Source organism: Balaenoptera acutorostrata, chromosome 9 (assembly GCF_949987535.1).
Source record: "Balaenoptera acutorostrata chromosome 9, mBalAcu1.1, whole genome shotgun sequence".
In the NCBI taxonomy this organism is placed as follows: Eukaryota; Metazoa; Chordata; class Mammalia; order Artiodactyla; family Balaenopteridae; genus Balaenoptera; species Balaenoptera acutorostrata.
The window spans coordinates 13,181,178-13,198,358 of record NC_080072.1 but is presented as its reverse complement, the minus strand read 5'-3'; the positions used below and the strand labels follow the sequence as shown (position 1 = coordinate 13,198,358).

Here is a 17,181-nt window from a genome sequence, read left to right as displayed (position 1 = left end):
AATGCATAAATGATGTAAAAGAATGAAATTAGAACACTCCCTTACACCATATACAAAAATAAACTCAAAATGGATTAAAAACCTAAATGTAAGGCCAGACACTATAAAACTCTTAGAGGAAAACATAGGCAGAACACTCTATGACATAAATCATAGCAAGATCCTTTTTGACCCACCTCCTAGAGAAATGGAAATAAAAACAAAAATAAACAAATGGGACCTAATGAAACTTAAGCTTTTGCACAGCAAAGGAAACCATAAACAGGATGAAAAGACAACCTTCAGAATGGAGAAAATATTTGCAAATGAAGCAACTGACAAAGCATTAATCTCCAAAATTTACAAGCAGCTCATGCAGCTCAATATCAAAAACAAACAAACAAACAACCCAATCCAAAAATGGGCAGAAGACCTAGATAGACATTTCTCCAAAGAAGACATACAGATGGCCAACAAACACATGAAAGGACGCTCAACATCATTAATCATTAGAGAAATGCAAATCAAAACTACAATGAGGTATCACCTCACACCAGTCAGAATGGCCATCATCAAAAGATCTAGAAACAGTAAATGCTGGAGAGGGTGTGGAGAAAAGGGAACCCTCTGTACTGTTGGTGGGGATGTAAATTGATACAGTCACGATGGAGAACAGTATGGAGGTTCCTTAAAAACTAAAAATAGAACTACCATACGACCCAGCAATCCCACCACTGGGCATGTACCCTGAGTAAACCATAATTCAAAAAGAGTCATGTACCACAACGTTCATTGCAGCTCTATTTACAATAGCCAGGACGTGGAAGCAACCTAAGTGTCCATCGACAGATGAATGGATAAAGAAGATGTGGCACATATATACAATGGAATATTACTCAGCCATAAAAAGAAACGAACTTGAGTTATTTGTAGTGAGGAGGATGGACCTAGAGTCTGTCATACAGAGTGAAGTAAGTCAGAAAGAGAAAAACAAATACCGTATGCTAACACATATATATGGAATCTAAAAAAAAAAAAAAAAAAAAAAAGGTTCTGAAGAACCTAGGGGTAGGACAAGAATAAAGATGCAGACGTAGAGAATGGACTTGAGGACACGGGGAGGAGGAAGGGTAAGCTGGGATGAAGTGAGAGAGTGGCATGGACATATATACACTACCAAATGTAAAATACAGAGCTAGTGGGAAGCAGCTGCATAGCACAGGGAGATCAGCTTGGTGCTTTGTGACCACCTAGAGGGGTGGGATAGGGAGGATGGGAAGGTGGCGCAAGAGGGAAAAGATATGGGGATATATGTATATGTCTAGCTGATTCACTTTGCTATAAAGCAGAAACTAACACACCACTGTAAAGCAATTATACTCCAATAAAGATGTTAAAAAAAATGAATGCATAAATGTTCTCCTGGATTTTCTTATGGCATATATTACATTTTTACCTTCAATATATATGTAAAATTTTTATATTCTCCATCATTTTGCAAAGGAGAAGACTGAAGAAAAAACAATATAAAAATATTTCCAGTATATAAGTGACCTCAGAATTGGCAGACTCAGGAATTAAAGACTTTCTAATTTTCAGTCCGGCATTCATTTTACCACACATAATTGAATCAACATCTGTGGTGCACCACAATTAGAAATCCATCTTATCTACCTTTAAAATTTTTTTTTCCTTTCAAACTTCCTACTGAGTGCATTTTTTACCTCCTTGTTCCTCAAGCTGTAGATGAGGGGGTTCAACTTGGGGGTCACCACGGTGTAAAAGAGAGAAATCACTTTATTGAGATTTAGGGAGGAACCTGAGCTAGGTCAAACATAAATGAAGAAAAGAGTCCCATATAGGATGGAGACAGCTGCCAGGTGAGAAGAACAAGTAAAAAAAGCCTTCCTCCTCCCATCAGCCGTCTGGATCCTCAGGATGGCCATCAGGATGCAAACGTAGGAGACCGTGATGATCAGGCCACTGAGTACTCCTATTGCTCCAGCCAAGATGAAGAGCACCAACTTATTGGTCCAGGTGTCTGCACATGCTAGAGAAAGCAGTGGTGAAATATCACAGAAAAAGTGATTGATAATATTTGGACCACGGAAGGGTAAGCAGAATGTCAATGCGGTATGGGTCATGGTGCTTATAAGAGCCACAGCATAAGGGCCTATAACCAGCTGCACACAGGCCCTCTGGGACATAACGAGTGTGTACAACAAGGGCTTACAGATGGCCATATACTGATCATAGGCCACAGAAGCCAGGAGGAAACATTCAGTTGCCACAAAAAACCAAGGAACTACCTCTGTGCAGCACAACCCATGAAAGAGATGCCCTTTTTCTCTGCAAAGATATCACACAGCATCTTGGGGGCAATGGAAGAAGAGGAACACATGTCTACAAAGGACAAATGGCTAAGAAAAAAGTACATAGGTATGTGGAATCTGGGATCTATCTATATCATCCCCAGTTACCCCCCACTGTGGCAAGATAGACAAGGAGGAGAATGACAAGAGGACAATCTGCTGATAGAGATCATCTGTGAGGCCCAAGAAAAGAAATTTGGTCACTGCTGTCTGATTCTGATCTTCCATTGGTTATTTGTAACCTTTATAAGAAATAAAAAATATATTGTATTTTTTTTAAAAAATCAATCAGCACATATAAAATAGTCGTTTAAACTAATTACAGGTTTTTAAAAAAATCTGTATAGGAGGCAGTTATGGAAATAGTGTTAGACTGGTTGACAGTATTTCTGGGTAGTAGACCCTGTCAGTTATGCACAGATCCCATGTAAACTTGGAGAATTCATACTTGGTCTTTTTGGATTCAGCACCCTCTGCCATCAAAAGTCTAACTATAATATCTAAAGCTCCTTTGGGTTCTAAAACTGTATTTGAAATGAGATTCAGTCTTCGTATTTCATCTTTATTGCATGATCAGATAAGAACACCACCTAGGAATACAGTTACCAGTGATGATGTAAGACACAAATGAAAATTTAGATCCTGATAATAGACATTTGGGATAAGCTAAACAAAACAGGAATAAAGCCCTTTCAGTTCCTGTCTTGATGGAATGAATAGTACCATTCAGATGTTATGAAAACAACATTCATATCTGGGTATATTAATCTATTCCCCTTATAAAAGGATTAGAAAAGGAAATGTATACAAATGCCAGAGGGGTCATTTAGCATGAAGAAGATAATGTTATAACACATGACAATTATATTTATGTTTATAGAGGACTGCCTTGCAAATAGAGATTGGATTTGTTTACTCTTTGACCATTCTGAAGATAGAAGTGGCACAAGGAAGAACAGAGGATTTAAGATTGAGGTTAAATAGTGTGAAGAAAATTTCACCAATCATATAATTTGAATAATGGAATATAATGCCTTGGGAGGGACTGAGATGTCCTTCCTTTGAGATTAATTAATCTGTCAAATACTGCATAGCAACTTTTTATGGAAACCATATAAAAAAATAAGTATCTGCCATAAGCTCATCTGACTTCATCTCTAGGTGATTTCTACTTATAATTTTTATAAATGTATGAATATACTCAATCCAAATAATAAAATTATTTCCCCTAATTTTACAATATTTAGAAACATATTCAAGACATAAATTTTAACAGGTAACATCTATTTTATTAATAAAATGTATAAAATGTCAAATGCTTAACATTTTTATTTAGGCACAATTTTTAGGTAAATATTATTTTTCTGACTCATTAATTGAGGAAGAAGATTTCAAGCTGTTTAAAATTACAGTAAGAAGCACAAGGTGTATGAATATCCATAAGAAAAATCCTAGTTTCATATCATGTATATAATCAACTCAATTCCCTCTATAAACAAGACAAAAAATACCACATTTTGAAGATATAATAATTAAGATGTGGAACTTGAAATGGCATAGTAAAAACAGTAGTTAAAATAATGTTCACGTCTCTTTATTTTATTATCATAATTTGAGAAAATATCTATAGGATCCATTTTTCACAATTGCTTACTAAATGTCAACTAATAATGTCAGTTATTATTTTTAGGAATTTACACCTGGTTGGGGAGACAGGACTTAGAAAGAAAAAAAGAAACCCTACATTTCAAAGTAGTAATTCCTTGGTCCAAGACAAAACATGCCACAGGATTTCAGAAGGAAGGATCACTGTGAGCTGAAGTGGTTGGTGAAAATATTGCTTTAATTTCATGTCTGAAACAGTTCTAAAGTTATATTGGAACTTGCAGGAAATGATGGTAGATATTTATGGACATTCCAGGTAAGTGTGTGTGGTGAGGGCAGCATGCTACACCTGCCACTATTCAGCACGTGAACCTGAATAGGACACATAGCCTCTTCTGCAAATAAGGGGAATGATCTCTATGCTGTTTCCATTTCTAGCATCTATGACTCTAGAATTCTTCCTGGACATTGTGTTACCTCTATATTATTAAAAAATAAAGAACAAATTCAGGTGAAAAAGGTCAAAAAATTAGCTGTTTGGTGTCCTGAAAAGCTGGACTAAACACCAAAGACCATTCTCTTTGGAGTACTTGGGGTGGTGAGTTTATATTCCCAAAAGCCAAATTCATCTGAGCTCTTTCCACCACATTTAAAATTTTCTTTTTATCCAAACCATGGAATACTCACTTCTTTAAGAGAATTTTTTGTTTCCCCATTCACTGCTTCAAGATGAATAGCGAAACCCAGGGATTTTCAGTCTTTATCAGGAAGTCAGTTTGGAAGATTTAACTTCCTTCTTGGTAGTGAGCTTCCACAACAGGCATGATACCTTAAGAACTTGGTAAAGAAGATAAGCCTTCAAGCTGATGAGGCTGATGGTCAAGAGATGCACCTTATCCTGAACACTAACGCAGGTCCAGCACAAATAAGGAATGCATGTTCCTCATAGTTTTAACTACTCTAAAGCCAGGTCTCTGAAGAACTAAAACCCCAAGAATGTACACTGAAGGGACAAAATTAAAGTGGTATCATTGACATTTGTGCCAAATTTATTTCAAAAATAATGTCTTTTCTCAAATAGAGGATTCCTGAAAAAATAATGCTTTTTTCCACTTTGAGATCCTCCTTGCAAAAACAGACCCTCATTTCCATCCATAGAGAGTGATGTGCTAAACAGCTGAGCACCAGCTCGGATGAAGTAGTATTCTGCCTGGATCCTGAAGCTTAGGTACAAATCCCAGCTCCATGGCTTGTCTCTTTGAGGAAGTGGTATTTTTTGCTTTTTTGTCTATTTTTTATTTGTTCTTAACTATCTGTGCCTCAGTATCCTCACCTGTAAGATGGGGATGATAATGATACCTGCTCACACTGGAAGAATTAGATGAATTATTAAATGCAAAGCACTTACAAGAGTACATGCCAAGTAAGTGCTCATTAATGTCAGTTATTATTTTTAGGAACCTACAGCCTAGTTGTGGAAACAAGACCTAGGAATAAAAAGAAAACCTACAGTTCAAAGTACCATTTGCTTGGTTCAAGGCAAAACATATCACAGGACTTTAGAATAAGGAAAGATAATTGTGAGCTGAAATGGTTGGGAAAATTTCATGAAAGGATTTAGTTTGGAAGGACAAACAATTTTGAGATTATCTGAAGTTAACAGGAAAGGCATTTCAGGTAGGAGCAAGGAGATAAATAGAGGCAGGAAGGAGGGAACACTCATTGTAGTTGGAATGAAGGTTCATAGAGGAGAGAAGAAAATATAGTATCTGAGGAGATAGCATGGTAGGCAGAATAATGGTCTCCAAAAATGTCCATCTTCTAGTCTCAGAAATATATGAATATGTTACCTTACACGGCAAAAGGGATTTTGTAGACGTAATCAAATTAAGAACCTTGAGATGAGGAGAACATCTGGTGGACCTTTCTGGGCTGTGGTCAAAGAGAGATGTAGCTAAGGAAAAATGGTCAGAGATATGCAACTTTGCTGGCTTTGAAGATGGAGGAAGGGGGCCATGAGCCAAGGAATGTGGGCAGCTTCTACAATCTGGAAAAAGCAAGGAAATTTATTTTCCCTCAAAACTTCCAGGAGCAATGCAATCCTGCCAACACTTTGATTTTAGCCCAGTGATATCTACATAGGACTTTTTGAACCACAGCTCTAAAATAATTTGTGTTGTTTTAGCCACTAAGTCTGTAGTAATTTGTTAGGGCAGCAATGGGAAAGTAATACAGATAGGTTGGATGACCACAATCATCACTTTCTCTGAACGCTTCTCTTGATCCCCTAAGAGGGATGTGATCTCCCACTCCTGCAACCCCCATAGTATTTTATTCATAGTTCATCTTGACTATAATCTGATTTTTGGGGGTTCAAGGACATGGGCTTATAATTGTCTGTAACCTATGAAGTATCTATCTCAGAAAGTTGCAAATAAGATATATTCTATAAGTATTTTTGAATGAAATGGAAAATAAAGATATCCCACAATCTATAATGGTTTAAATGTAGCAATTTAAATTATATACTTCTGATTAAAGAAGGTAGGACAAAGGCAGTTCTACCCTTTCCTTCTACCTGAAACCAGCCAAAAGTATAAGGAAAACAATAACAAAAAAATAAATAAATGAAATGACACTTTATTGAACTTAAAGAGGAAGGAGTAATATAATAAGAAAAAAATATGATAAAGCAAATTCTATTATAGGCACATGCTTCTCTTTTATATTTACAAGATAAATTCCCTCTAACATGAACATTTTTTTAAAAATATGATAAAAGTGCATAAGGTGATGGTCAATGAGATGGCTGACTCCATGCTGGAGGAGGTCATTGAGAAGACATGACTGCTGATTGATCCTCAAGCTTGCCCTGGACAATGAGGCTCCTCACCGTCATTGAAAGGACATGACTGCTATTGACCCTCGAGCTGGCCCTGGACAGTCAGAGGCTACTCACTCCCTCCCTTGTCCTTGGAATGTACTCTCTTCCCACCATCCCCACTGTGAGAGTCATTTTCAAGGACACAGCCTTGAGAGAGTAAGGTGTTCTTGAGGCCATCTAGACGGTATATGTAACTGAATCCAGTTAAGGTCTCTTTATAAACTTTTAAGATGCTGGCAGGCAGGTGCAGAGATCCACTCATCTTGCAGCTTCCCAAGACAAGCCTTATAAGTTCCCTTGCTTATTAAACTGCCACCTACCTGTCTGGAGTGGTCTGCCTCTTTCTTCAGTCTCTCCTTGCCCTATGTGTAGGGGGGTCAGTTCCAGATTTCACCTGGGAAATTCCTGAGTTTGCAAAGCAACAACTGGCGAGTCAGCCAGGAGACCAAAGAAATGGGCCTTGGGAAAGAGGCAAGCATGACATATTTGGAAAACTGCAATTAGCTAAGGGTGGGGGAAGGGAGCAGGAATTACTGGGAGGGAGACAGGGGCCAGATTGCAAATTCTGAGCGCTACCTTTGTCATCCTAAGGAGTTTGTGCTTTATTCTAAGCAAGTGGGGAGTCACTGAAGGATGTAGAGAAGGGAGGTGAAATGGCCAGATTTTCATCAGCTGGGGGAAATCCCAAGCTGGCTACTGACCTCTGTGTGGGGAGGGGTGACCCGTATGTTAGATGGTTGTACAACATCGCATCAGTACAATGATGCCCCCAAAACACCGACTGGTCTAAGGTGCTAATTTGAGGAACTGCAGAGAATGCATTGTGGCAAAGAAGGGAGAGAATGGCTGCCACAGTGGGCTGGCCTCTACTGTGGGCTGTTTGGCCACTGTTGCCCAACTGGAGGCTGAAGCTTGAGTTATAAAGTTGGCAGAAGAGCTGAGGTTAGAGAAGGATGTGCGGTTGTCTACTACTCTGCTAGCTTAGGGGATGGCAGACAAGGTTTACGTATGTACAACTAAAACTTAATTTTCTTTCATCTGCTAAAAGGACAAAGTCTTCTTGGACTATTGTTCTATTCTTAATAAGATTGTGAGAGGTTTTTCTTTATCTTTTAAGTAATGTGCCTAGAAACAAAGAATCTGTGTCTTATAAAAATAATTTCCTGTGCTTCATGTTGCTTTATCAGGTCTTTGATTACTTAAGAACTCCATCTTTGCTAGACTTACAAGAAAAAAAAAAACCTAACAAACTATGAGAGAAATGCAGTCTTCTATTTTTTATTATGTGAAAGTAAGATATGCAAATATATAGGTTTCAATGACCGTATACGTCTCAGGTTAAAAGAAGCATACTCAATGTTCAAGTAAACAAACTCATACAGTAATGTTGACAAGTAAATTTTTCTTTCTAAATATTAATAATATCTTAAAGAGGGATAATCAGTGGCAATTGTTTATGTATGTTTTATTGTTACATCAAAGGCCTTGGAGATTGGTCACTGTTCTCCGGGTTTTTAATACATGATTACTTCAAGGGTAATCATTGACTAAAATCTTTATGAATTAATTGTGTGTTATCCCTCAACATAAGATTCCATACTTTTCAAAGCTTTTTTGCTGGCTAACAAAATAATAAAGGCAAATTGACTAAAATCTTAAATCAGCATTGGTAGAGCAATTTCACTTAAAAATTTTAAGAATATTTCTAGCACATATTCCATCAGTCAAGCTTATAACCCTGACAAAATTGTAAAGGTGGAACATAAGAACCAATGCATAAAGATCATTTGAACATTTGCATATGCACTTTAAACAAATGGCTACATTCACTGAATTTGTTTTCCTGGTTAGGACTAGGGAAGATAAGTGAGGACCAGGGAGATATTTCGAGGTCTATTAATGATACTATTTCGTGTGTTTGTTAGCATTGTAGGCCCGTATTTTATGTTGCTAAAAGTCTTAAATGCTTCTGTGTAACTGATGACTCAAGAGATAATTGCAACCTTTGTAGGAAATCAAAATACCAAATCTTAGCTATCCCTCAAGAATCTTCGCTTCCAAATGTTTCTCTCACCCCTTATTCCTAAATGCAAATTAAGCAGCTAGTAATTGTTAATCTGGGGTCCTATCTTCCTGTTCCTACATCCTGTCCCATGATTAACATAACTCATTTTCCCATATTTTTCAAGAATCTGAACAGTGAACAATTCTCAGAACAAAACTAAACTTTAAGTGGCCTTCACCAATCAGCCTTCTAGAATCTTTCATCTACTTGCTCCTTGCATAATACCCATCTTAAGCTGCTCCCCACATTTCAGCACTTTTAATAAATGCTTGCATTAATATCTTTTGGTTGTTTTTCTCCTCTTTCAGAGTTGTCATAAATGTAAAATATGTAAGCAAATAATTTAGCACAGAATAGGCTTCAAAGCAGATCTTCCATAAATGGTGGTAATACTGCTGCTGCTAATAATTAAAACAACATTGATAGCCTGATTTCATTGGATGATGATGATGATGATGATACTAATGAAGTCTAAGAAAGGTGAATAGCAAATAATTGCGTAGCAACTCAGAACAACCACAATGAAACAGGAACCTTTTAGAAAATAGACAAAACTCAAAAAGAGGGCAACACTTCCAGCAGTAAATTGAAATATAAAACAGCAGATTGCTTTGGAGATTTTAAATTATTATTTTCATTAGTAATATCACACAGTGTTGCAGATTTTAGGTCGTTGTTTCTTTTCTGATACTCATCTCCAAATTCCTTACAGACATTTTTGAGGAGAGTGAATTTTACAGATTTCTTGTTAGAAATTTCCATGTTAAACCTCTAGAAACAAACCAGGTCTTTTTCTGCCATATAAGCTTATGACATTAAGATAGAAATGATAACAGAGAAATTTTTTTCTCACTGTTACAAGGAAAGTCTAAAATTTTGTAGTCTTGTCCTTGACACCAAGTTTTGCATTGTTAAATGAAGGACTTTCACATTTTTGATAGAATGCTTAGATTCAGAGAGTGGATTCGTTTTTTCATTGCAGCACTGCTTACAATAGCCAAGACACAGAAGCAACCTAAATGTCCATCATCAGATGAATGGATAAAGAAGATGTGTTACATATATACAATGGAATATTACTCAGTCATTAAAAAGTATGAAATAATGCCATTTGCAGCAACATGGGTGAACCTGGAGACTGTCATACTAAATGAAGTAAGTCAGAAAGAGAAAGACAAGTATCATATGGTATCATTTACATGGGGAATTAAAAAAAGAAAAGATACAAATGAACTTATTTACAAAACAGAAATAGACCCACAGACTTAGAGAACCAACCTTATGGTTACCAGGGGGGGTGGGGGGAAGGATGGATTGGGAGTCTGGGATTGAAACGTACACACAGTTATATTTAAAATAGATAACCAACAAGGACCTACTGTATTACACAGGGAACTCTGCGCAATATTCAGTAATAACCTAAATGGGGAAAGAATTTGAAAAAAATAGATACATGTATATGTATAACTGAATCGCTTTGCTCTACACTTGAAACTAACACAACATTGTTAATCAATATCCTCCAAAATAAAATTAAAATTAAAAAAAAATAATAGTAATGAAGTGCTCAGAGAAACTTAGGGTGTGAAACTACAGACTATTGAAGGGTCAAACTTGCTTTGAGGGCACAGACCCACTAGTGCTTCTTCAGGGTTCTGTTATCTTCCCAGGAGAAGACCAGGCTTGGCAAATAAGAAATTGGTGGTCATTAACTCTCTGCCTTTATAAAAGAACTTGCCTCTAAAATTTATTCTTTTTTTTATGAGGAAGTTGAAGATCTTTTTAATTGAAATATAGTTGACATACAATATTATGTTAGGTTCAGATGTACTACATAGTAATTTGACATTTGCATACATTATGAAATGATCATCATGATAATAAGTCTAGTAACCATCTGGTCCCATACAAAGTTATTACAGTATTACTGACCATATTCCTTATGCTGTATATGACATCCCCATGACTAATTTATTATGTAACTGGGGGTTTGTACCTCTTAATCCCCTTCATCTATTTTGCCCACTCCCCCCAACCCCCTCCCTTCTGGCAACCACCCATTTGTTCTCTGTATCTCTGAATCTATTTTCATATTGTTAGCTCATTTTGTTTTTTAGATTCCACATATAAGTGAGATCATGCAGTATTTCTCTTTCTCTGACTTATTTCACTTAGCATAATACCCTCCAAATCCATGCATGTTGTCACAAATGGTGACAATTTCATTTTTTATGGCTGAGTAATATTTCATCTTGTGTATATACACATATATATGTGCATATCACATCTTCTTTATCCACTCATCTATTGATGCGTAAGTAAGTTGCTTTCATATGTCGGCTACTGTAAATAATGCTGCAATAAATACTGGTGTGCATATGTCTTTTCATATTAGAGTTTTTGTTTTCTTCAGGTAAATACCCGGAAGTGAAACTGTTGGATAATATGGCAGTTCTATTTTTTTCAGGAAACTCTATACTGTTTTCCATAGCACTGCACCATGCTACAATCCCACCAACAGTAAACACGTGTTTCCCTTTCTCCACATCCTTGCCAACACTTGTTATTTGTTGTCTTTTTGATCAGAGTCATTCTGACAAATGTGAGGTGATATCTCATAGTGGTTGTGATTTGCATTTCCCTGATGAATAGCTGAGGTCAAGATTTCTTAAATGGATTGACCTTTAGACTAGTAGCCAGTCTACTGGACTGTATACAAGTTCAAGTCTTAGTGAGGTTGGATCTGTTCTTAGAGGAGTTCTCTCTTGACTTCAAGAGGTAAATGAGGGCTAAAATTTCTCAGGGCAAGCCATTTCTAAAGGATATCTTTTTGAAATATGATTTCCAAAATTTTATTGGGAATTGTTTCCCATATCTCTTTGTATTATAAATTCATTGAACTATATATGTAAATAGATTGAGTTAATTCAGATTATTGAAATTATTCAGATAAAGTGGTGGCAAATTAATTATTATAAAATCCAAGCTTTAACCATATTAAACACCATAATAATTGTTTGTTTATAATATATGTACTAAATTTCATTTAGGTTTTGTAATTCTAACAATTTTTGTTAGATCATCTTGTATATGACCATAATTAATTACCTCCTTTCTTATAAATGCATGCTCTTCCTCTATTGAAAGATTGAGTTTTTTTCCCATCTTTGAATGTAGGCTTACCTTAGTAACTTGCTTGACCAGTGAATTCAGCAGATTCTTCGGTTGGGATTCTGAAATCAGACCACTCACCAGACAGACGGCAACAAGAGTACATTGCTGGTGGAAGGGGGTGGTCATAACCATTAGCATGCCCTAGGATTGCAATTACTAAAACTCACCTGCAGTGAATTGGGGTGGAGTACAGTTTAAAAATGTGCATTGGCTTCTGCAATTATCTCTAGCATGTGAGAAATATGGGGAGCAGTGGTTAACTATTGGACGATGAAGTGGGTTGTTGTTAAATGCCACTAATATGCTAAAGGATGAGAAAACAACACTCAGGCCAGACAGTTTCTAACTCAAGGACATAAGACTAGAGAAGGTATCAGGTGACTGTGTTTTCTGAGAGCATACTCCTTCCACTAAAGCAATAAAGAAAAGCACTAGGGCTTCCCTGGTGGCGCAGTGGTTGAGAATCTGCCTGCCAATGCAGGGGACACGGGTTCGAGCCCTGGTCTGGGAGGATCCCACATGCCGCGGAGCAGCTGGGCCCGTAAGCCGCAACTACTGAGCCTGCGCGTCTGGAGCCTGTGCTCTGCAACAAGAGAGGCCACGATAGTGAGAGGCCTGTGCACCGCGATGAAGAGTGGCCCCCGCTTGCCGCAACTAGAGAAAGCCCTCGCACAGAAACGAAGACCCAACACAGCCAAAAATAAATAAATAAATAAATAAAATTAAAAAAAAAAAAAGAAAAGCACTAGTGGAAGGGACTCTAGTTTCATGAGAAGCTCAGTGGTATAAAGTTCCATTATGGATCTAGCCTTCCTAGAGTCAATGGAGATGACAGGAGTCCAGGACACTTGAATCCAGAAATTAATACCTCCACCAAAGACATAAAGGATGCATAAAAAGTAGTCACATTATTTATCCATTTAATTCAGCAGTCTAGCCCCTCCAGAAACCAGATGACTTTTAAAGAATGCCTATAACTGGACAGCTACATGTAAAAGAATGAAATTAGAACATTCTCTAACACCATACACAAAAATAAACTCAAAATGAATTACAGACCTAAATGTAAGACCGGATATTCTAAAACTCCTAGAGAAAAACATAGGCAGAACACCCTTTGACATAAATTGCTGCAATATTTTTTTCAATCTGTCTCCTAGAGTAATGGGAATAAAAGCAAAAATAAACAACTGGGCCCTAATTACACTTAAAAGATTTTGCATGGCAAAGGAAACCATAAACAAAACGAAAAGACCACCTACAGAATGGGAGAAAATATTTGCAAATGATGTGACCGACAAGGGATTAATTAATTTCCAAAGTATACAAACATCTCATACAGCTTAATATATAAAGAAAAACAAATAACCCAGTCAAAAAATGGGCAGAAGACCTAAATAAACATTTCTCCAAAGAGGACATACACATGGCCAACAGGCACATGAAAAAAATTCTCAACATCGCTAATTATTAGAGATATGCAAGTCAAAACTGCAATGAGGTGTCACCTCACACCAGTCAGAATTGCCATCATTAAAAAGGCTACAAATAATAAATGTTGGAGGGGGTGTGGAGAAAAAGGACCCCCCACATACACACTGTTTGTGGGAATATAAATTAGTACATCCACTATGAGAACATTATGGAGGTTCCTTAAAAAACTAAAAATAGAGTTACCATAAGATCCTGCAATCCCACTCCTGGGCATATACCCAGAGAACACCATAATTCAAAAAGATACATGCACTTCAATGTTCATTGCAGCACTGTTTACAATAGCCAAGACATGGAAGCAACCTAAATGTCCATCGACAGATGAATGGGTAAAGAAGATGTGGTATTTATATATATAATAGAATATTACTCAGCCATAAAAAAGAATGAAATATTGCATTTGCAGCAACATGGTTGGACCTAGAGATTATCATATGAAGTGAAGTAAGTCAGACAGAGAAAGACAAATATCATATGATATCACTTATATGTGGAATCCAAAAAAATAAAAAGATATAAATGAACGTATTTACAAACCAGAAACAGATTCACAGACATAGAAAATAAACTTATGGCTACCAAAGGGGAAAATGGGGGGGGGGGTGGGAATAAATTAGGAGTTTGGGATTAACACATACACACTACCAAATGTAAAACAGATAAACAACAAGGACCTACCGTATAGCACAGGGAACTATATTCAATATCTCATAATAACCTATAATGAAAAAGAATCTGAAAAAGTTACATCTATATGTATATGTATATACAAATATAACTGAATCACTTTTCTGTACACCTGAAACTAACACAACATTGTAAATCAACTATACTTCAATTAAAAAAAAGAATGCCTGTAGACTGTTTCAAATTCCAAAAGCAGTCCCACTAGCAGTCTTATTCCTTTGTGGGATCATTTAATGGATCTCCAGTTCTGTACATGATACACAGTCAGTGATTTGAGGAATGAATTCTTTTCCATTCTGATTAGAAGAGATGATCTGAAACAGTTTACATTCATGTGAGATGAACAAAAATATTAATTTACAATATTTCAAAGATGAAAACGGTACATCTAGATCAAGCCCAAGCAAGACCAGAGAGCATGAATAAGCTACAATTAAAATGTGTATGAATAAAAGCTCTCCTTTCTTACCTCCAATGCCATTCCCATTGAAATACCATTGTCAGCAGGTACATATATATCCTTTATAGTTCTCTCGATGCTCATTTACACTTGCATTTACATCTTACTCATTATATAGGTTTTGCCCTTTTTCTTAATGATCAGTGCTATACACTGATCTTCAATGTGATTTTTTTCCTCAACTAACAGTAGAATAGTTCTCTCCAATTCAATCCAGCAATACCTAATTCAGTCTTCATTTGCTGTACAATATTACATGGAAAAAAGTTCACTTTTCTCTCAATGATGGATATTCAGGTTATTTATTTTATTTTTCTTTGCCACTACACATAACACCGAAATATATGGAATCTTATGCATTGGCATTTATATTTCTGTAGTCTAGATTTCTAATGGAGGGATTTCTAGCTCAAATGCCATATAAATTTATCATTTTAAATGGAAACTACCAAATTGCTTTGTGGAAATGGAGCAATTCATACTACCAACAAGAAATAATGAGTCTGGCATAGCCAACTAAGAACTTCATTGTCATTAAAACAATCAATGTTACATCTGCATTGAAAGGCACTGCATTGGTATTTTAATTTCATTTCATATACTTGGACAATCATGATGTTGAATGTTTTCTCCACATATTTTGGCAATTTGCATTCCCATATTTGAGAATTGCCTCTTTCTTTGTTTGCTTATTTATCTATTGTTTTCTGATTCTGAATTTTGGCCTGTTCTTTGAATATTAGGGATATTATCCCATCACTTGGCACATGTGCATAAATATTTTCTCTTGTTTTATTATTCGCCCTTTAACACTGATTGTGGTACATTAAATTTTCCATTATAACTTTTAGTTTTCATGTCCGGTTTAAACAGTATTCACACATCCACTACTGTACAAATATTAAGTTTCTTCTAGTATATTTTCACATTTATATTCTCAATCCATCTCTATATTATTTTGAAACCCCTCTCATGTCACAGAGAACAAGACTGGAGGAGAAACTTATTTAAGAACTGCTCTGTGTTTTAAATCATCTTGAACAGACAGAGCCAAGACTCACACGAAGCTTCTGATTTCCAGTCTAGTGTTCCTTTTACTAAACATTCTGCACCAACAACTACGGTACAATGCAAGTAGAGTTCTACTTTACCTACTTACTAGACAATTTTTACTTTCAAACTTCCTACTGAATGCATTTTTCACCTCCTTGTTCCTCAAGCTGTAGATGAGAGGGTTCAACATGGGGATCACCACAGTGTAAAAGAGAGAAATCACTTTATTAATGAGTAGGGAGGAACTTGAGCTAGGTCAGACATAAATGAAGAAAAGAGTCCCATATAGGATGGAGACAGCTGCCAGGTGAGAAGAACAAGTAAAAAAAGCCTTCCTCCTCCCATCAGCAGTCTGGATCCTCAGGATGGCCACCAGGATGCAAACATAGGAGACTGTGATGATCAAGCCACTGAGTACTCCTATTGCTCCAGCCAAGATGAAAAGCACCAACTTATTGGTCCAGGTGTCTGCACATGCTAGGGAAAGCAGTGGTGAAATATCACAGAAAAAGTGATTGATAATATTTGGACCACGGAAGGGTAAGCAAAAAGTGAGAATTGTATGAGTCATGGTGCTTATAAGAGCCACAGCATAAGGGCCTATAACCAGCTGCATACAGACCCTCTGGGACATAACGAGTGTGTACAACAAGGGCTTACAGATGGCCATATACCGATCATAGGCCATGGAAGCCAGGAGGAAACATTCGGTTGCCACAAAAAGACCAAAGAACCACATCTGTGCGGCACAACCCATCAAAGAGATGCCCTTTTTCTCTGCAAAGATATCACACAGCATCTTGGGGGCAATGGAAGAAGAGGAACACATGTCTACAAAGGACAAATGGCTAAGAAAAAAGTACATAGGTGTGTGGAGTCTGGGATCCATCCATATGAGAATGATCATCCCCAAATTGCCCCCCACTGTGGCAAGATAGACAAAGAGAAGAATGACAAAGAGGACAATCTGCTGATAGAGATGATCTGTGAGGCCCAAGAAAAGAAAGTCAGTCACTGCTGTCTGATTCTGATCTTCCATTGGTCATCTGTAATCTGTTATAAGAAAGAAAGAATTTTATGATGAAGAAACTATCATTAAGACCTGGGACAAAGTGAGAGAGTGGCATGGACATATATACACTACCAAATGTAAAACAGATAGCTAGTGGGAAGCAGCCGTGTAGCACAGGGAGATCAGCTCAGTGCTTTGTGTCCACCTAGAGGGGTGGGATAGGGAGAGTGGGAGGAAGATGCAAGAGGGAGGAGATATGGGGATATATGTATATATATAGCTGATTCACTTTGTTATAAAGCAGAAACTAACACACCATTGTAAAGCAATTATACTCCAATAAAGATGTTAAAAAAAAGTTACAAATAATATTTTAAGCCAATAACAGATTATCTT

The 17,181-nt window shown here is 36.8% G+C and overlaps 1 protein-coding gene and 1 pseudogene across 1 annotated transcript; both read right to left on the bottom strand.

Moving 5' to 3' along the window:
• Positions 1–1,655: 1,655 nt before the first annotated feature.
• On the bottom strand, positions 1,656–2,579 carry LOC103021157 (olfactory receptor 5G3-like; annotated as a pseudogene).
• Positions 2,580–15,867: 13,288 nt separating this feature from the next.
• LOC102997419 (olfactory receptor 5G3-like) lies at positions 15,868–16,812 on the bottom strand. The gene is given in 1 exon segment (XM_028166249.2): positions 15,868–16,812. A coding segment is annotated over 1 exon segment (945 nt).
• Positions 16,813–17,181: the final 369 nt, after the last annotated feature.